General features: G+C 34.1%; 2 protein-coding genes across 2 annotated transcripts in view; both read right to left on the bottom strand.

The window, feature by feature from the left end:
- Positions 1–2,811: 2,811 nt before the first annotated feature.
- Positions 2,812–5,574, bottom strand: LOC128200146 (uncharacterized). The gene has a single exon (XM_052892550.1). The coding sequence runs from the start codon at positions 5,572–5,574 to the stop codon at positions 2,812–2,814; it is 2,763 nt and encodes a 920-aa protein (XP_052748510.1).
- Positions 5,575–5,717: 143 nt separating this feature from the next.
- The window catches only part of LOC113519045 (peroxidase-like), a 94,550-nt gene continuing 77,809 nt past the window's right edge, over positions 5,718–22,458 (bottom strand). The window contains exons 13-14 of the mRNA XM_052892549.1: positions 7,598–7,795; positions 5,718–6,719 (exon numbers count right to left, since the gene is read on the bottom strand). Of these exons, the coding sequence (XP_052748509.1) occupies positions 5,718–6,719; positions 7,598–7,795 (1,200 nt within the window). The remainder of the gene's footprint in view (positions 6,720–7,597; positions 7,796–22,458) is intronic.

Genomic DNA, 22,458 nt, shown 5'->3' with positions numbered 1-22,458 from the left:
TGAAGAGAATAATAAAAGACAGAGAGAGAGAGAGAGAGAGAAGTATTTTGTTTTCAACTTAACATAAATTTAGTCAGTTATTTAAGTTATTAAATTTTTTACGTAAAATAATATTAAATTTATAATGAGGAACTCTTACTTTTTTATATCATTTACTCAGTTCAAACTCCTAAGTAAACGAAAATATACAGAATTATTAATATAATTTTTTAAACTTTCTTTTAGGTATAATAATAATTACAGTTAAGAACAAACTTTCTAAAAATAATATTGTAAGAGAAATTTTCAATCATCGGAGTTTGAGATATTGCAACGGAATGTCGACCTTAAAGTATTGGAAATTATAATTGTATTGTAACTGAAGATGTTAATTTGTACCTTAGATCCCGAAAGACAGTTTGTTGATTTAATCTTTGGACCCTTTTACCTGAACCCATTAATCTTTCGCTTTCTTGTAACGAGTTTCCGATTCAAGAATATTTTAATTTTACCAAATTGTTTTCTGAAGATCTATTGTTTGGCAGGCGACTCATTTTTTCCTTATTTTAAATGAGTTGAAAATGAAAAATGCATCTACAATATTGTTATTATACACACAGCAACATCAAACTTTTGATAATATAATATATCCATAGTTAAAGGACGAAAAGGGGTAGAAGTGTAAGTACATACATATGTATATACATTGTATAGGTTGCAATAATTCATATTATGTATAGTAGAGTGAAAGTTTAGTTTAATCTGAGCCATAATGTTTTTATAGTAATAAAAAGTTACTTTATAATTGTTAGGTATGTAAGTTGATTACATATTAGTACCTATTTTGTAAGGTAGGTTTTATTTCCCTCCCAAATAATGTGATTCGTACCAGACGTGTCTTTTATATTAATAATGTTTGATTGATTTTGAAATAAATTGAATGTATTGATAAATTAAACTAATATTACGTAGAGGACATATACATCATCTTAGAAAGCTACATTATCAGAGAGATATACATTAACATAGGCATTATTCCATTAAAAAATAGATTACTTCTATCTATCCACCTGTGCAAAGCTGGGGCGGGTCGTTAGTAAAATATATAAGAAAACTTATATCGAAAGAATGTAAGCGAAGCCATAGGAAAAAGCTAGTCTAGTATATATATACAATACCTACGAGCTTATCATGTTTCTGTATATATTCATTACATTTAGTACTTTAAATCCTTGGATTAATCGATTTCGCTGGAGGGTTAGTGTCTCAAGTTACGTAAACCATATTCTGAAACAATTTGTACTTTGAAAAGCGATATTGCCACAGCAATCGGTAACTGAGCACGGGAATCCATAATAACCTTCTAATGTTACATTTGAGATTTGTTTATAATTCAATTAATTACTCGAAGCTGTGTTTATTTTAAGTGATACGTAATATGAGTACCTAATTAAGTAGTGGTAGTTGATCAACCTAATTTACTTTATTACGTATAATATAAATAGCGATTCTGTTTAAACAGAGAACAGGAAGCGATAACAACAATGTGTAATTTGTCTATATACATGCACAATGGGAATTTAACGAACTTACTGTGTTTGTCGTTTCCGACAATTGCTTCGACTTCATCCGGAAGTCTTCTTCGGGGGCGTATGGCGATTTGCGCCACAGCGTCTCGCTTCGCACTCGTTAATGTAATTTATCACATGTAAAAATATTTTCAATTTTGTTGTAAAAAAACGGTTATTACACAAAAAAAAAAGTGATAACAAATATAACACGAGAATAAATACTAACCAATTCAAAAAGAAATATAATATAACCAGAGAGACTTAGTACAAAAGTCGATTGCTTGGGTACCTCTGTCCCATTCGTGTTTCTACCGTGAAGCAGTTGTGTTTGCATGGCAGTGTTTCGGTTTGAAGGGTAGGATATGGCGTGAATTTACAGGCAGGAATAACATCTGAGTTCTCAGGAATGGCAAGGCATGGGGAGTATCATGGGCGTAACAGTATACTCTGTTATGTCCATGGTACTGCTTATATCTATAGACGACGGTTACCACTTTCCATCAGGTGGGCCTTCAGCTTGTTTACCATTCTAAGTTGTATAAAAAATTAGGAATTTTTCTTTTTTGAAATATTTTAAAAACATTTATGTATTTAAAATTAAATACTTGTAGTATTTGCTGCAATAAATGTCAGTTTATTTAAAAAATATAACTTTAATTAATTTATTTAATACTGCAAGTATTTGTTGCAACAAATCTCAGTTTGTAGGGACACCGTTAAGCGGTGGAAATACGTTTGTCCTTACTTCTGATAATGAGGATGAAGCGATTACAATATTTAAGAAGGTACGTGCACTTACTTGAAGGAATCTCATGCGCCGCACTGCTTTCCACCTTTGACTGGATGCTGTTATAAATTCTTGATTGGTAGGCCTACACAAATCTTTAAATACACAATATTTTATCTGTAATTTGATGATCTCCTAGATCACTGTTCGGTTATGCTCTTGATTCGCGACGGTACGTGATCTCAAGCCGAGTGCAAGGACAAGTTCACTAACTGCCCTCCAACTTAATAATAATGTAATCGCTTCATATCCGCGAGGTGTGGACATTCGATTAAGAATCGAATAATCGATCGATTGAAGCGCCGTTTGGGACGATACATAATTCCGCCCACCAAAATTCGATAGTAATTTTCTTAACAAAGACAAAAACGATACTATAACTTAAGATTGAATACAACGATATGATACATACACTACTTGTTCATAATAATATATAATTAAATAAATAAATATATGATAAACGAGAATAATTTACTAGAATGGTTCATTTGGTAAAGGACATAGCTTTACTAGAGGTCTCTTGATCAAATTGTTCTTGTCCGTTTTTATAGTGGCTACACGAACCTGACCATCTGGTCCAGGATGTAATTCTACAACTCTTCCTATTTGCCAGTGCAGAGGTGGATGATTATCATCCTTGATAATGACCATTGAGTTAAGTTCTAATGGTTTGGAATCTTTCGTCCATTTGGCTCGTAAGGTTAATGTATGTAAATATTCATTCCTCCACCTATTCCAGAAAGAACGTTGAAATGTCTGAATTAACTGCCAACGATCTAGTCTATTGATATTAACGTGAGTTGAATCCGTATCCGGAACGGACGTCAATGGTTCGAGAGTTAAAAAATGCCCTGGCGTTAAAACCTGGAAGTCGTTTGGGTCTGAACTCATTGGATACAAGGGACGCGAATTCATGACCGCTTCGATTTGAGTAAAAAGAGTGGTGAGCTCTTCGAACGTCAATACTTGGTCACCTACAACCCGATATAAAAGTGTTTTTGCCACTCTCACTTGGATCTCCCAGACACCTCCGAAATGCGGTGCAGAGGGTGGATTAAATTTAAAATCAATTCGCTCACTTTTAGATGCAGTTTCGGTGAGAGACACTAGTTGATTGCGAGCACCGATAAAGTTTGTTCCACAATCCGCATGTATTGTCGAACACCTGCCTCTCCGAGCAACAAAACGGCGTAAGGCGGCAATGAATCCATCGGTAGAAAGAGTGGATACTGTTTCCAAATGAACAGCCTTCGTAGCCAAACAGATAAATAAACAAAGATAGGCCTTGTCTATTTTAGCTCCACGATATGGTCCGGTTTTAATGCGAAAAGGGCCAGCGTAGTCAATTCCTACCACAGAAAAAGGTTTTACTTGATTTACGCGATATTTAGGAAGGTCACTCATGAAAGGTTGTAACGGTTTAGGTTGAAGTCGAAAACAATTAAAGCATTGCGATAAACAGCGTCGAATGACCCGTTTAGCCGATATTATCCAAAATTGTTGTAATATTAAGTATTGTGTAGTATTTATACCACAATGACAATTGTTCAAATGAACCGATTGAATTAATTTTGATGTAAACAAATTATTAGATGGTAACAATGCTGGATGTACCTGTTCGTATTCGAGTCCAGAGCGAGAAATCCTACCGCCCACCCTGAGCACCTCCTGGTTATCAATGAATAGATTGAGCTTACGATACGATTTAGACAACGATTGTCTAGAACGAATTTTCTCAATTTCGATAGAAAACGACAAGGATTGAATATATTTTACGAGCATAAGAAGTGATTGGTGTCGCTCATCGCTTGATAACACTGAATCTGTAGTATCAGATTTTCGAATGACTGCATAGGCAATTTTATCAATAATAGCATCTAATGATAGATCGCTATTGAGTAATTCCTCTAAAAAAGGATCGAGATTTGGATTAATCGATGCGGTTTGTTGAATTAATAACGTGGTGTTTCGCCTTATCTCCGAAGATATTATGTTATCATCAATGTCAGTGATAGATGAAGAAGATGATGGCCACTCGGTGTGTGGTTTACGTAACCATGTGGGGCCCGCCCACCATAAAGTATTATCAACAAGTTGTTGAGGAAACTGGCCTCGTGAGCAAATATCTGCGGGGTTGTCATGTGTGGAAACGTGTCGCCATTGATCAATAGGCGCTATACTTTGTATGTGGCTAACTCTGTTCGCAACAAATGTAGTCCACTTTGATGAATGTGCTCGGAGCCATGACAGTACAACAGTCGAGTCACTCCAAAGAGTAATAGAGAAATTGATACGCGGCATGTATGTCTCCTTTACGAACTTTAATAAGTCTACTAATAGCATTGCTGCACATAATTCCAGACGTGGTAAGCTTAGTTTTTTCAAAGGAGCGACGCGAGCTTTGGAACATACAAAATAAGTATGTATACGATCACTATTGACTGTAACACGTAAATAAATGACAGCGCCATAGGCCTTCTCCGAGCTATCGCAAAACCCGTGAAGCTCATACGATATTGCGTGATCAACAGTACAACGACGGGGTACGATTAAATTTTGAATGGATGGTAACTGTTGTACATAATTTGTCCACATACGAACAATATTGTCAGGTGGTGTTTCGTCCCATGCTACGCCAGCTACCCAAAGTTGTTGGATTAAGATTTTGATGTGAATAGTCACTGGAGAAAGAAATCCCAACGGGTCGAAGATGCGACTAACCTCACTCAATATGGATCGCTTGGTACAAACTTTGTTAAGAGGTTGCACGTGAAAGACAAACGAATCACGCAGTGGATCCCATTTAAGACCGAGAACCTTGAGTGTGCAAGATTGTGCATCGATAAAAGATTTAGCTTCTACAAGACAATGCTCTGGTGGAATTTCTTCCAGCAATTCTGGTTTGTTACTAGCCCATTTTCTTAATTCGAAATTGCCAGATTTGAGCAAAGCGATAACCTGCGACTTCAACTCGCGAGCTTGGAACATAGTATTGGTACCAGTAACAATATCATCAACATAAATATCGCATGTGACGGTTTCTTTTGCTAGAGGAAACGAATCCCCTTCATCTCTCGCGAGCTGCTGAATAGTACGACAAGCGAGATAGGGAGCCGAAGAAACACCATAAGTTACGGTGTTTAATCTATATTCAGATACGTGTTGGTCTGAGTTAGACCGCCATAATATCCGCTGGTATTCTCTATGGGCTGGAGCAACAAGAACTTGCCTATACATTTGGCGTATGTCTGCCATGAAAACAATAGCATGTTCCCGAAAATGTAAAAGAACCCTTGTAATATCAGTTTGACACTTCGGACCAACCCATAGAGATTCATTTAAAGAGTTACCCCGATTATCCTTCGCAGATGCGTCGAACACTACGCGAAGCTGTGTTGTAGGACTGTCGGCCGTATAATACAATGATGCGGAATATAGTATTTACCGCGACGATTTTCTGAAACAGGTACTAATGACATGTGACCGCTTTGAATATAGTCTTGCATGAAATTAACGTATTGACATTTTAGGTCAGGATTCCGAGACAGACGCCGTTCAAGTGCATAAAAGCGCCTCTCCGCTATTTCACGAGATCCCATGAAAACAGGTTCACATGAGTTTTTAAACGGTAAATATACCTCATATCGACCAGACTTATCTCGAGTTGTGGTTGCGACATATTCTTTCTCACAAAGAATATCTTCAGGAGTATATGAATTAGCTTGTGATACACTATCGAGTTCCCAAAATTGTTCAACCAATTTCACAAGACGTTCTGATTCAACATTCGATTGCAACGCGGCCAATGATGAACATGATAACAAAGTTTTGCCTAATAATAACCAACCAAACACTGAATTAAATGCTGGTGGCTGCGATGGACCGCCCTTAATGCGTTCGGTAAGGAGCGAATCCGCGAAGACGTCTGCACCAAGTAACAAATCCACAGGGCCGGGTATGGCAAACCCAGGATCAGCTAGATTTAATGATTCGATGTGTGACCACCCAAAAGTGTTTAGTTTCGCAATGGGTTGATCACAACAGATCTTGGGAATGACGTGCATGTCAAGTTCAAATGACACTTCAGTGTTATTTGCCGATAAGCTTCCAACTACACAGCGTACTATACCGCTAGTTGCCGCCGACACGTCACCCAAGCCTTTAATTGAGTAAGAAGAAGAAACTAAATTAAGATTCAAACGATTTACTGCTTCTTCAGTAATAAAATTATTCTGACTGCCAGTGTCAAACAATGCACGAAAAGTTTGAATGTTACCGAGACGGTCCTTTACCGTAACAATCGCTGTTGCTAGCAGCACAGTTGTATTGACACTCGAGTTATGTGTCAATAATGATGCAGTATTGACCGATTTTATTGTGTCCTTATTAACAGAGTATGATGTTTACGCTTACATTTCTGACAGGTAAATACAGAGGCACAAGTTTTTAACTGATGCGAAGATTTCAAACAATTGTAACACCATCTTTTGTCATTGACTATTGCCATGCGTTCGTCAATAGATTTATCGATAAATGATTTGCATGAAGCAATCGAATGAGCCTGGCCACAATATGGACAACCTTTTGTTGAGCTGGCAACACTAGATGATGCACTAGTACCCTTGGATTCATTAGTTGCAACGAGTGTGTGAGAAACATTTACACGCCTTGCATGCATACCGACATGAGTATTCGACGATTCATGATGATTGTAATGCGGTTTATTTGAGTCGGTAAAGTGTGTATCACGACTGTGTGCTTCGCATTTCGAGTGTAAGAAATCTCTAACTATTTTATAAGAAGGTATTTGGATATGTGAATACTTTTCCTCAAACTCACGACGTGTCTTAGTATCAAGTTTCGATAATAGATGATAAATAAGAACAAAATCCCACTCTTGAACGGGTAAATTTACCTGTCATAATATATTTAAGTTCTCATCGATCATGTCTAGTGAGCGACGAAACTCCTTTACGTTATTAATTTTAAATTCCACATTTAAAATTTCACGCCAACAGGTAAACGCTAAATCACGCTTGTCCCTATAACGATTAACTAGTGCGTTATATGCGTCGATATAATATTCACCGGCTACAGGGTAGGCTCGTATCAACGCTAAAGCATCGCCTGAGAGTGACGATCTCAAATAATGAAATTTTTCCAAATTACTTAATGAGGTATTCTCGTTTATTAAAGAATTGAATGTATTTATGTATTTTGTCCAGCATTTAATATTGCCTGAGTACGTGGGAAGAGTGACCTTGGGTAATTTTATATGTGAAGAACTGTTCTGTTCCGGTTCATTCCGTACCTTAGGTTTAGTATATGTACGTTGCAAGGCTAGAACATTAAAATACATATCATCAAAACTCTCACGAACACCCTCATCATCGGACTCTGAATCATCATGTAAATCCAGAATAAGGAGATGTGCATTCTCGAAATCGGTAGAAATTTTCTGTAATTCATTACAGTACGATAAAAATAAATCCAACTTAGTTGCATCTAACTTCGCGTCATTGCCTATTTGCAATGCCTTAGATAAACGATTAAACGCGATAGTACGTTTTCTTCTTAATGATGGCAAATCACGAGTTGTGTATTCTTCATACTTCGATTTACTGCGCTTTGACAGACTAAGTTTACGTTTATTTGTATTAACAGACATCGTGCAAAAACGATCAATTTATAAGTTGTTTACAAATTTAAACAATGAAGAACAAGTCTATAAATAGATCAAAAATATCAAAAAATAAAAAAAATATTAATAATTTGAGGGTAAATGTTAATTTCTATAGTCAACGGAACTTTATGTAGACAGAATTTATTACGAGAATATTTTATCAATAGAATATTTATAATTCCACAACAGATATTAAGTTTATTTATATATATCTATAAGTTTTCAATATTAAATTCACTATAAATATTACTAAAATATGCACTAGTTACGAATGAAATTCCTTTTGATAATAATATTTTACAATAATATAACTTGTAAACGAATAAATTTACAGAATCGATGAAAATATTAATATTAAGTCACTATTAATGTAATAAGAAATTTGTCTGTTTGTTTTGTTCACTAAAGACTTAGAATATTACAGTACTTATCCTATGGTAATATGTATTCAATAACTATTATGAACCGATAAGTAGTTATATAAGCACGAATTAAATGAGATTGCTTATATGATTTCACAAAATTAGTAAATACCTAGACAATAGATGGATGATCATTACGATTTACGTTTAATGTTCGTGTAAGCCGATAAATTATAAAAACACCGATATAAATAAGATTGTTTTTATGATCCTACATAAACATTAAACATCGATACAATGAAAACTAGGAGGAACGAATAAATCACTATAAAATAGTAAAATTAAGCCTACTCAATGCACTGGCAATGGCAAAGTTACAATTCCGCGCGGACTACCCACTTGTTTCAGGAATGTGAATTCCGATTTCTAATTAAGGTTTTAATGATAAAATATGATTTAAAATATAACGAAATTAATAAATATGAGTATTAATTTATATGTAATCGGAATATGTAAAGTCCCAATGCAACGATAATGATCTATACAGCCGATATTTAGATATTACGAGATTTATCTCCCGGGTTTCGGCACCAAAAAGAATGTAGGGACACCGTTAAGCGGTGGAAATACGTTTGTCCTTACTTCTGATAATGAGGATGAAGCGATTACAATATTTAAGAAGGTACGTGCACTTACTTGAAGGAATCTCATGCGCCGCACTGCTTTCCACCTTTGACTGGATGCTGTTATAAATTCTTGATTGGTAGGCCTACACAAATCTTTAAATACACAATATTTTATCTGTAATTTGATGATCTCCTAGATCACTGTTCGGTTATGCTCTTGATTCGCGACGGTACGTGATCTCAAGCCGAGTGCAAGGACAAGTTCACTAACTGCCCTCCAACTTAATAATAATGTAATCGCTTCATATCCGCGAGGTGTGGACATTCGATTAAGAATCGAATAATCGATCGATTGAAGCGCCGTTTGGGACGATACACAGTTAATTAAAAAAAAAACTTAAATAATTTCTTGAATAAAGATAATAATTAATAGACTTTTTTTGTATATATTTTCCATGTCTGACTCTAATAGATTATATTATTATATTCTCCAATTGGTTATTTCTTAAGGTAAACGAGACTATCATAGGAGATGCTGCAAGATACAGCCAGTACAATATGTAGAACATTTTTGCTATCAGCTTTTGCGTTGCAGTTGTATGCAATCTACGATACTACAAACGGATTTTATTAGCATGTAAATTTGCTCATCAATTAGGGTACCGCACGCCTCGTGTTTCGCGTACATTTCATGGGAATTTGCATAATGAAATTGGCCCCGTATGCACCGACCTTACCGGTATTACGAGATCAACCATTTTTGTTTTTACATTTACCCCTTAATTTGGTAGCATTAATTTTATATTTTGTGAAGACTGTTAAAATTTTTATATAATTTGTATTTATACTTTTTTTTTATACTATCATAGTGGAAAACAAGCATACGGCCTATTTGATGATAAATAGGGATACTGTAATCTAAAGATGCTTGTAACACTATCGACCCCTAAGATTTTTTTTACGCTCTTTTTGAAGAACCCCATACTGTAGTCTTTAGGGAAAACCTCGACACGAAGATCCACAATAAGAACGTTCGCGGGAAGAAGCACGTCTGAAACCTTTTTTTTAGTTCTAGAGTCTGAGGATGAATTCCCTGCCGATAGAGGTGCGATTATTAAAGCTGGCTGCAAGCATCATATTGAAGAGTTCTTTAGAATACAATCCGTTATATAGATGATAGAAGGTGCAAAGAGATGCAGTCTCGCCTTGAATTAAGGGGCTCGATTCCAGCTGTTAGCCTAAAATCGTCAAGAATTTTCATAGGACGATCTGAAACTTGAAATGTTTACTAAGTAGATGTATAACATGTGGGTTGGGTACTGACTTTTTGATAAGAAAGGAATTCCTAAAGCTCCTATAGAAACCGAAAACAATGAGAAATGCCATTAAATTCACGGTAATCATCTAATCATAAATTTAATATAAACAGGTACATTATCATGTTTAAAGGTCAAAGTAAATTTATTATAATAATGTAGACAAATTTAATTAGACAATATTAATTAAATTGTACAAGTACTGTGGGTACTATTGTCGGGCTATGCTTACATATCTTTGGTACGTACCTACATGGGAATCGTGTTTCTACCGTGAAGCAGTCGTGTTTGAATGGCTGTGTTTCGGTTTGAAAAGTGGGATATGGCAGTGAATTTACAGGGTACAGAGGAATAACACCCGAGTCCTCAGGAATGGCAGCGCATGGGGGTGTCATGGGCAAAACAGTATACTATATTATATCCATGGTACTGCTCATGTCTATAGCCGACGGTTACCACTTTCCATTAGGTGGCCGTCAGCTTATTTGCCATTCTAAGTGTCATAAAAAATATAATTAATTGTTATTTTTTTACAGACATTAGTTTAGCTTTATTGACAACAAATACTTGTCATTTTTGTTTTGAAATCACTTATTTATTTATACAATACATTTTTACCGTATTTATATTGCCACAACATAAATTACCTTATTGGAGAAACAAAATAAAACGAATGTAAGCGTTTAACGTGTTATCTACGTAATATAAAAGGGTTGTTTAGAGTATAAACCCTTTTAATAGCTGTTAGGGGAGCATGTAAAGGACTTGTGTTAAATTGTTATACCCCTAATTATTTTATTCTTCTGGTGTATATATATATATATATATATATATATATATATATATATATATATATATACACTACACCTTAGACGACCTTACTTCTGTAGACATTTATACAATTTTTTTTATATGTTTGCGCATTCAATTCCTGTACAATGAAAAAAATTTTATTTATTAGTATATATATAATGAACTGGGTGTTTAATAATAATTCTATGTAACTATTCACAAGAAATTATTTATATCTTTCAATTGTCTAATGATACAAGCTCAAGTTTATTTCAGCACAGAATATTCATAAATAAGTTTGGGATTAGATGATGTTTCTTGATATTTGCTGCTGACAAATAATATATTTTACTTAGAACTGCTCTATTAATATATTTTTGCTCTATTTTGCAACAACTTTCTTACATGTAATGTTAGTGTATGGACTATAACTGTACATATAGCTCAATCAGCTTTATTAGTTATATATTATTGTACATTAATATATTTTTTAATTATAATATCCTTTTTTCCACGCACAACCACTCTTTGGAATCAATTTCCAGCAGCGGTATTCCCGAACCGATACGACATCATAACTTCAAGAAAAGAGCATATTCCTTTTTAAAAGGCCGGCAGCACAGCTGCAATGCCGTTGGTGTTGTGGGTGATCATGGGCGGTGGTAGTCACTTACCATTAGGTGAGCCGCATGCTCGTTTGCTCTCTGTTTTGTATAAAATAATACTAGTCTTTACCCGCGCTTTCGTCCGCGTAACTGCCATACGTTTACTGACTAGGATAAAAAGTAGCCTATAATCCTCTTAACCCTATATACCGAACTTCATAATAATTGTTTAAGTCGTTAAGACGCTCTCTTTCACATTTATAATATGAATTAGGGATTATCAGCAGCGTCACAGTGTATGTATCATACAGTTAGTAAAAAATGTAAGTATATGTTAATAAAATTTGAATCATTCATAACTCATTCAAAATTGGTATTTTTAATTGATACAATGTGTGATACAACATTGTTCTACATAGCACTGTTAACGCGCATATTTTTAATTGTTACGATCTAGTAAGTTCCAGTCTTACTTTAAAACGACTTACAACTCATATAACTACATTTTAGCTTAAGTACTCTCTATCTATTAAGTACATCAATTTACGCGAATGAGTTTGTGATTGTGTGTGTGATATAGTATTGGAAATAAATACTATTATTATTTTTACTAATAATATTAGAGAAAGTAAATTTGATTCTTATCATTTGGCGCCATAGCAACCTATTGATCATCATATTAAATTCTGGCATGTGTAGTATTTGGAATGGAAATAGGCAAAATTTATCTTGACCTGATTTCGTCCACGAAATTGTAGGTAAAATTTAAAGTAACTGCGCTACTGCTGATGACAGGTCTTATCTTACAAAAGGGCACATTATAATATAGCCATCAAGAAAGAAAACGCATGACGTATGGAAAGTGAGTTTGTATCTTATTTGGAGCCTTAGCAACCTACTGATCGCTATGTTAAATGTTGGCATGCGTAGGATTTGGAATGGAAATAGGCAATTTTTATCTTGATCATATCCACATGATTACATCTATGTAATAATAACTGAGCTACCGCTGGTGATAATTCTTGTCTTACAAAAGGAAGTATTATAGACACCAAGAAAGGAAACGCAAACAACATTTTAGGATAGCCGCCATTCCCCTTGATCTGTGCACGATACATTGACTCTATATCCGCCCGATGAATATGACATCTATTTATGTGGGTTGCATGTCCAACGTAAGATTGCATGTAATCTGCGGCCCCTACTATTAGTTCTTCTTTAAAGTTGGTTCCATGCAGCAGAGGTTAAACAAATATGATGTGGATTTGGCTACAGTGACGGATGAAGTGGTATTTGCGACAATTGCGATTCATCGAAGGAGATGGAGAAACGGAATACGCAGTGGGTATTTTGACACAACCTTCTATCATTTCAATGCGATGAAAAAAAGGAATACTTTCTCGATACTATGGTGAAAAAATGTAATACCATGAGTTTTTTTTTTACAACACAGGGAAGTTGATTCCAAAGAGTGGTTGTGCGTGGGAGAAAGTGCCTTAAAAAACGCACGGTGGAAGACCGCCACTCGTTCAGATGATTGGGATGAAACTATACTTTGTGGCGGGTTGTACGGTGGTGAAAATCAGCAGCAGGTATCAATCCGAACAATTCCTCAGAACACTCCCCATGATAAATTCGGTAGAAGATGCACAGAGATGCAACATCTCTGCGCAGTTTCAGTGGGTGAAGTCGGACAGTGTTTTAAAGGAAAAGAGTCCCACAATTGTCTATTTAAATTTGAACAGTTCTTCTGATTAAAGAGCATACTGAAGAGTTCAAGTTCTTGTTATTTTTGTATTTTACTGACTGTGCCCTGGGGTTCATCTGCATAAATCGATATATTAAATACTCTATATGTCAAGGTAGAATATTACTTATCCATGTACTTTGCGTTAATGATTCAACTAATTGTAAATATAGCATCTATTTCTTTTAAAGCATACAGAAATACTTTCCCGATAAATAAAAAATATTATTAAATTTTTATCGTGGTCCTAGTAATGACATAAATTCATTCACTCATACAATTTACGATTGACGTAATCAATTCAATAAATAACAATTGGTCGTTTCAATGATAATTACTCGATATCTCTTTTTGTTATTGTATCTGAAAATCCAATTCTGAAATCGTCCTGTCAATTTCTGAATCGGATTTTCGTTTTCATAATGTTATAAATGCGTAACATTTTTCATGATTACAATTTTTATGGATGTGTTGGAATGGATGTAATGTGTGGGAATTGTATCTCCACTGAGTATTATCAGTGATCTTTCTTTATGTGAACTGTAGATATACACGCACAGACACAAACACACACGTAAGTTCGTACCCAGGCACACACACGCACTCAGTTATTTATATGTTTGGTACAATAGATTTATGCACTATTATGCATTATTTATATTGCATATAGACTATTTTAGATTGTATATAGTCATCGCACAGCGGTAACATATCTTCATATCGCTTACTTATAGGATTGTGCTTAGGAGGCTGAGGAGGGTAGTCTTGCTTTAATACGAATAACAACGCAAGAGGAGTATACATATATACATAGATCTCACAGTGTCTCACTACGATGATAATGGCGGTTACCGTTTCCCATCTAGTGGGTTGTGAGAATAAAATACCCATATATAGAATAGGATAGAAATATTCTGTTTTCTCTAGGTACATAAAAGGATACCATATCTATTTATGTAGTAAATTTTATTCTAATCCATTCATTTGTTCAAATGTATATCTAAACATCTTCATATCTTTACAGGTTTTTATATTTATAATTATAGTATTTTTATTACTTATTTTAGGGTGGTGTCCTCTGGTGGTAACAATTTAGGCCGATTCCTTTATAAATGTTATAACTTCTGAATTTTATATTAGTAAGTATTATCTTTACTAGTAGAAAATTTACTAAACGTCTGAAGCTTGCATATTTAATTTGTGGAGTTTCAGCGTCGATTAAAACTTGTACGGAACCTCGAGATTTTACGTCTAGAACTTGTTAAAACAAGCCCGAGGGTGAGGCATCATGAGGTAGCTCTAATTTCACTCCAATAATTTTAGAGTCTTGGGTTCCATCAATCCCTTTATAAAGACCTGTATATTAATATCTATTGTTTCTAATTCCGGGAAGGTTTTTGAAGACCGATATTTGTTTGCTCAAAGACCATTTTAAAGGTACACTAATTTTCTATCAAAATGTCTGACATGGTTCGACTTTGAAGCGCCATTATTGCTAACTTTAAAAGTAACATTTTAATTTGATATTACAGAGAAACCATTATTCTGAAAACCGGTATTAACTAAAATTTATAATTGAAATAAATCAGTATTATTTTAAGTTTAGTAGGTACTTGATGGTCTGTAATATAATACAGCCCAAGACCTTTATTGTTGTTTTAATAAAAAAAAAATTGATACGACAAAAAATAATAAATAGAATAGATACTGATAGATCTTTGCTATGAACAAGGATAAATTATACTATTTGTAGTAAACAACTGGGTATCAGCGTTTTATCCTTGCTTTGTTTTAAAGAGACAAATTTTAATAAAAATTTTTCCATTGCGGTATAAACTTCACTGTACAAAATGGAATGGAAATCTTAGCATCCATTTAATTAAGTCTACCATTACCACTCTACTCTGAAAGTCATAATTTCCCCTTTTTTTTATTTTATACAACTAAGAATGGCAAACAAGCTGACGGCCCACCTGATGGAAAGTGGTAACCGTCGCCTATACACATGAGCAGTACCATGGATATAATAGAGTATACTGTTTCGCCCATGATACACCCCATGCGTTGCCATTCCTGAGGACTCAGGTATTATTCCTCTGTACCCAGTATAATCACGCCATATCCCACCCTTCAAACCGAAACACAGCCATGCAAACACAGCTGCTTCGCGGTTGAAACATGAATGGGACAGAGGTACCCAAGCAATCGACTTTTGTACAAAGTCTCCCTCTAGTACGGATACATGGGTCAAAATGACAAAAATTTTGATAGTGGGACGTGCCGAATTAATAGCACATATGGGAGATTAAATATTTTTTTGGAGAAATTATAAGATTTACTGGTAGAACACTTCCTACTACTAGTACTGTAGTGGATGTCGCTCGCTGGAGTTAAGTGATTTTAGATAATTGTAAGAATTTTACTCCCATTACCATCCAACAAGCCAATTTACAGAAGACAGATCCTGGGGTAATTGCCCCTAGTGATGATTCAGGGGCAAAGGGGTTTTTTTTTGATGAGTTAAAATGGTATGGTAACCCCGCCTGCGCTAACGGGATACGCTAGCGGAGCACCAGTGAAGGGTGATAGATGAGAATGAAAACAGGCCAGTTGGCCCATCATGATGAATTCACCAAGAATTAATCATGATAGTTTCCAGGGGGAACCGCAAGGAGGTCGACCTGGTTGGGTATATTGCTAGCAATGGGATTCTCAGTCTCCATTTCTAACAATCCCTTTCCCCCCGGGGCAAAGGGGTTTGGCCTGAGACCCTCATCTCAGGGTGAGGCTCAGAAGGCTTGGAGGACTGGCATAGTAACGAATGCCTCTAACGTAGCTTATCAGACGACAGCTGATAAGTTACGTTAGACGTAACTTATCGTTTCTACGTATCACGTAGCACTCTAATGCACGAAGCAAGTTATAATTATTTTTAAATAAACCAAATATAAATTTAAAAATTCAGACATAGGTCTGGAGAGGCTGGAATTTGCTCTTGAGATCTCCGAGAACACTATCCTATTTAGATACTAAATTTAGATTCGAACACTGCTTCGAATCTAAATCATAAGCAATATAATAATATTACTGACAATGAAAATGTTGCATATTGTCTTTTCATTATAAACACATCCTAAATAAACTGGACCTTATGTTCAAATTAACTATCACTTTAATAAGTACAGAAGCTCATGTGTAGGGTACGATAATTAAATAAGGCCGCCGACGGTAAATTGTGGGTAATACGAGGAGTTACTAGTTAATTATGTGTCTCATAAGTGCTTTGATTGATACCCATAATATTGAGGTTGATCAAGTTACAGTTAGTTGGAAACTTGGTGTCAAAGTTACTGTTCAGGCTGGTTGGGTTCTCTTTCATTTGATTGGATACGACAAGTTGACGGTTTTAGGTAAATTAAATAGATAGATACTTGTCCGATTTGTACCATAAAGGTATTTAAATAAGTTATATCGTTTAAATAAAGGAATAGTTTTGTGTATTAACGTTTCAAGTAAAATCACGGTCACTCATTGCAATGAGATTTTCACAGTAATTAAATAATTTTATAAACGTGAAAGTGAGTGTATTTGTTACTTCTTACGACCTTAAAGGCTAAAAGAATCACTATGAAGTTTGCTAGACACGTACTATATACGACGGGGAAGGTCTTTATTTTGGTCAGTGAACACATTCTGCTTACGCGTAAGAAGTAGCAAAAAAAAGCTAAGCTAGCTGAAAATGTGAGTGGTAATTTTGAGACAAAGTAGAAAAGTGGGATACCGAGATTTGTTTTACAAGTGTAATGGATGTACTGGTCTTAGATTATATAGATAGAGCATCGAGCTTCAAAAACGGGTCAACTTTTTGTCAGTTAATTGTCAAATTAGCGGATTCGTTTTTTTTAATCAGTGTTCTCTATACTTACGCATACAATGTATCTTGATGTATTATTTAATAAATAAAATGAGTACGAGTATTAACGTATTATAAATCATGCAAAATTGTATGAAAAAGTTGACCCGTTTTTCTTGAAGCATTTGTACGGAGACACTCTATCTACTCGTATATAATTTAAGGTACTGGTGTATTTATAGTCTATGTGAACGAAGTCACAGGCGCAACCAGTTTTATTAATATAATACAATACCGTGACCTAAATTAAATATTATTCATATGACAACAGTTGATAACACCTTCGGTCCCGTCATTTACATAAAAATCGCATCAATCGTCCGCCACAACCTCTGGAAAAAAGCACCTCGCCTTTCCTTTAATAAATAATTTTATCTCTTCTAAAGAATGACTAATGAAGACGGAAAGAATCCCTAAGAATGGAAATAAAAGATTAAAGTAACAATCTGCTCGGAGAGAATTTATGCTTTAGAATGGCTAATTCTCATCACTTTTTGTGTAATTTTATTAGTAGTCAGGCAATGTACATACAGATAATCTCTACTTAAATCGAGTTTAATTAAATGTTTTATACATGTTTAAGTAGATTACCGACCTATTAAAATACCCGTTTGTTGTTTTAAGGCAAAAAGTTATGGTTCAATGGTTTGAAGATAAAACAACGAGTAAACTGATATATAATCTTCTTGAGAATAATTAGGAAATTAAAAGAAAGGAGATGGTATATTCATGGTATATATGAGGTTAAACACTGTCTCGGAAGATTATGAGATAAAGAGTTAGGCAAACTCATCGTATGAGTCACTTGATAGCTATATTTTCTGATGAAAAGTAATAACCGTAATCTAGACTGATGAATTGTATCAGCATGCGTTACTATTCTTGAGTATCACGGTAGCTTTTGTACTTTGTTATTTCATTACCATATTTTACTTTACAAATTGAAATATAATCATAAAAGTACAGTCGCTAGTGGAACAGAGGGACTGAAACAGATAACTAATGTACAAAATCTATCTATCTATCTGTCTTCATGCTAAGTCCTTTGCTAAGTAGGCAGAGAGAATCGAGTGCTAAAAATTTTTATCCTTACATACATCTCTTGCTTCCTGTACTTTCATAACTCGTCTCATGTATCCACACCAGTTTCAGAGACTTTTGATTCTTCCTTCAGAAAGAATACGGTTTATCTTATTATAATACGTTAGTGTGGGTCTCCTCGATATTTACATTCATCCACATTCACATTGTATATCTGTTTTGTTAACCTTTTACCTGGCATTATTTCCACATGCCCGAACCATCGTTGCATGCCCTTTCTCATTTTAACTTTGACATTTTCTTTCAGACCAACTTGCTCACTCTTTAATTACTTACGAATGCGGTCGACGAGCTTACCTGCAAATTTTGTGTAATGCTCGCATTTCGACGAAATTTATTTTAGTTTTATTCTTTTTCTTAAATACTCAACTTAAACAACAATATTAATGTTGTACTAAATCTCTTTATGGTAAATACTCGTATTATACACTGATATGTGTACAGTATAGACATGAATTGTTGAACTATAAAGTTTTAATTAGCCAATTCATAATCAGGTAAACAGAATCTGAAATGAGGGCACCAACCCCAATAGAACCCTGATCGTCCCTACTAAATGAGGTCCAGTGATGCGTATTTATGTTCATCTCTCTGCTCTGATGTAGTGGACTACCGTAATGGAGCGGGTGCAACTGTCGCCAGATTAATAGCCACAACGTGACCTCCGGAAGTTATGGCTTTTTGAACATATGCGACAGCTGGTCACGTTGAAAACGGTTATTCGTTGAATACACTTTGAACAATTTTAACGAAATATAACTTTTATATAATATTAACAGTTGCCTGGCGGTTTAATGGCTAACATTGAAACACGTGAGTGTTTTTCTAACCAATACTTCTATGATGATAAACATTGGCAATAAACCGTTAGAATCCATTATGTTTAGCGAAATTTGGGTGAAAGATCGATTAGACGGTTCACCACAACAGCAATAATCGACAAAAAGTAATCTTTGTGTGTCAATTTAAAATTGTTTAGTGATGAAGAATATCAAGAACAAATCATGCTAATACAAGAGTTGACGATAGGTTATCATTTACCACTACGGTGCCGTCGAAAATACATCAGATAAATATGATATATGGCACAAAAATCGTGCCATATATTAATTTATTTTTAACTTGCTGTATCTCACGGCTTCGCCTGTATGATTCATTATATAAAGTATTCTATATGATATGTTAGGATATAATTTATCCGGGTACTAAATTTCATTTAAATCTGTCCAATAGTTTTTGCATGAAAGATTAACAAATATGCATCTAACTATTTTAAACTTTCGTACTTATTATATCAATAGAATTAATAGGATATTCAAATAGGTACGGTACTAGACATATAATGTACTAAGAATATGTAGATGAAAATATTTCGCGGCTAAAGTGGTTTGGATATCCAATCCCTATTTCAAAGGAGAAATTCAAATTCGGTTGACATATTTCGTTCTGTATCAAAATAGAAATGCCTATCGAATTGCTTGATTTTGTTTGATCGCTCTACTATTTTATTGAATTAGTAGATTGGTCTTATAAAGGACACTAAAAGGTAAAGGTCTCTAAAAGTAAATACCAAAATTACCAATAGGTAATAATTATTGGTCAAGAATTATATAGAAATTGAAAAAAAAAAAAGCGGATTTGCTCCAGTGGAATTGATTTCTGATATGTTCTTGGGAATTTCTAAGTCGTACCTAAGTGGATACATACACACATATTATATATAATGTATAATATGTGTGAATGTATACATGTAATAATATAATATAATATACATAGTATTCTGAAGGTAATATTTTAGAGTTACACTTGAAAGCATTGGGGATTTTAAATACATATGAATACTAGCCAAAAATTTCGCATTTTTAACTGACTTCTACAAAGTAAAAAGTTCTCAATGCGGTTATTACTCGTATGCTTTTATGTTTGTTACCTCCGAACGCCGTCAGTTATAAAGCTGATTTAGAAAATTAGTTTTTATATGAATGGATATAACTTTCAAATTGATCTTATAAAAAAAAATATGAAAATCAGTTCAGTAGTTAGTTTTTAAATCAAAATAACTGGTATGAAAATCTGTTCAGTAATTAGTTTTTAAATATTTCATTTTTTTTTTGTTGCTATTTTGTTTTTGTCTTAACTATTTATGTTTTTTGTTACTTGTGTGCTGTAACAAACATTTTCTTAAATTAAAATTGTCTAAATATAAAAATGTCCTATTTAAGTAACTTAATAAACTTATCCGCGTGATCAGCGTCCCTCTTAAAACATCTCCAAAGTCTAACTGCGGTTGCCAATCTGCCTGTTAAGCGTGATAATTACTAGCAAAACCTCCCTAAGGGGGAGGCTTATGTTCAGCAGTGGACATTTAGAGGCTGATATGATTATGAAGATGATGCAACACATTAAATAACTTTTTGAGCAATGAAGTGATTCAGATATTATTTTATATAGTAGCAGATATTGCTTACGAGGAACCACTGATGGACAGGGAAGGATACTCCCTTTGACGGTATCGCAATAAATGTGTAAATAAATAAACAAATATTATTATTGCACTAGGTTTAGATTTTAGGGTTCCGTACCGTTAGGGTATAAAGGAATCCATACCATAAGTACGACTTTGTTCATCCACTCGTTCGTCTGTCTGTCAGGAGCAATTATTAATATTATCGACCTGAAATTTGGAATAATTTTATATATTGTTAGTTAATATATTGCAGTAGAAATAATACTTTATAGTTAGGGTGTGCAAAAGGGGTACACAATATCCTTATCTCCCAAGTTTGAGACGCGAAAAAATTCAAGTAATTACAGTTTATAATGTGTGAATATTATTTTTAAAACATTTACATTATATTTTTATTTTTTAACAATGTCTATGTGTGTGTGTGTGTGTGTGTGTATGTCGTTTCCAACTATAGTTTCAATTTCATTTGAAAATCTTTTTCAGAGTGAGTACGCTTTACATTGCATTTTACAGTGTCTTGCCTCGCAGTGTATTAACATATATATGAATAGTACAGATAAAATAAAAAGATGTTTCTAACTAGTATCGTTTTTGAGAAGTTATCAAAAAATCTCAAAAACCCAACATAGTTAAGCCGTCCTGTTTTAAATTAAAACTAAGACCTAAATTAAGAAACTAGGATTTTTATTATTAACAATAATAACTAAGGTGTCTATTTCACATTAAAAATGCATTCAAGATTATTTTAATTGTGTACAGAACTGTTTGGCTTTTGAGTTAAACTCTATCTGTGGGGTTACTCTTGAAATAAATTACAATAAATAGATAATAAAACTGAGACGTTTCACACTCTCTGAATTGCAACATTAGCGACATAATGGTTCCGTATTGTTCACTAAAATGCATATTGTAATTTGCTAATGCAAACTATTGTAAACCGATCCCAATTATAACGTGATTCCTAATTGTTATTTCATGAGTGCAGTGTAAAATCGTCATTAGCAATAGACTGAATTGATATTAATATTCAAGAGTAAACCTGCTGACCGGTTTTATTCGTAGAACATTTAGAATTAGATTGGTTTTGTAGAGAACTTTTTTAAAGTTCACAATAGTACCTAGGATACATATCGAAATTTGCAACAGCAGACATTCTGCAGTCCTATCATTCTCGAACAGTCAAAGCAAGCCAAATTGCTTTGAAAGTGGAAAATTGAATTTTCTCACTTTGTGCTATAGGTAGATATTTTGTACTATCAATGAATTTAATGAAGAAAAGGTTTCATTAGTAACTTAGGAAGGATTTGCTAATAAATTCTAAGTAATATTTCTTATAAATATCTCGAGCTTCAAGAACCAGCTGCCACTTTTAAGATATAGTTGTTATGTATTTCCAGTAAGTATCCCTTATATTTATAAGGATTTAGATTCTGTTCTTGAAATGTTAGTTATCAACATATTTATAATAAATATTATTAAATTTAAACTTTTACGGCTTATTTAAACTAC

Source organism: Galleria mellonella, unplaced genomic scaffold (assembly GCF_026898425.1).
Source record: "Galleria mellonella isolate WM207_F2 unplaced genomic scaffold, CSIRO_AGI_GalMel_v1 utg159, whole genome shotgun sequence".
NCBI classification, from domain to species: domain Eukaryota; kingdom Metazoa; phylum Arthropoda; class Insecta; order Lepidoptera; family Pyralidae; genus Galleria; species Galleria mellonella.
This window is presented reverse-complemented; position numbering and strand designations above follow the sequence as displayed.

Bases quoted from the DNA above. Each gene is read 5' to 3' on its own strand.
- LOC128200146 (XM_052892550.1), bottom strand. From the start codon at position 5,574: ATGTATAGGCAAGTTCTTGTTGCTCCAGCCCATAGAGAATACCAGCGG.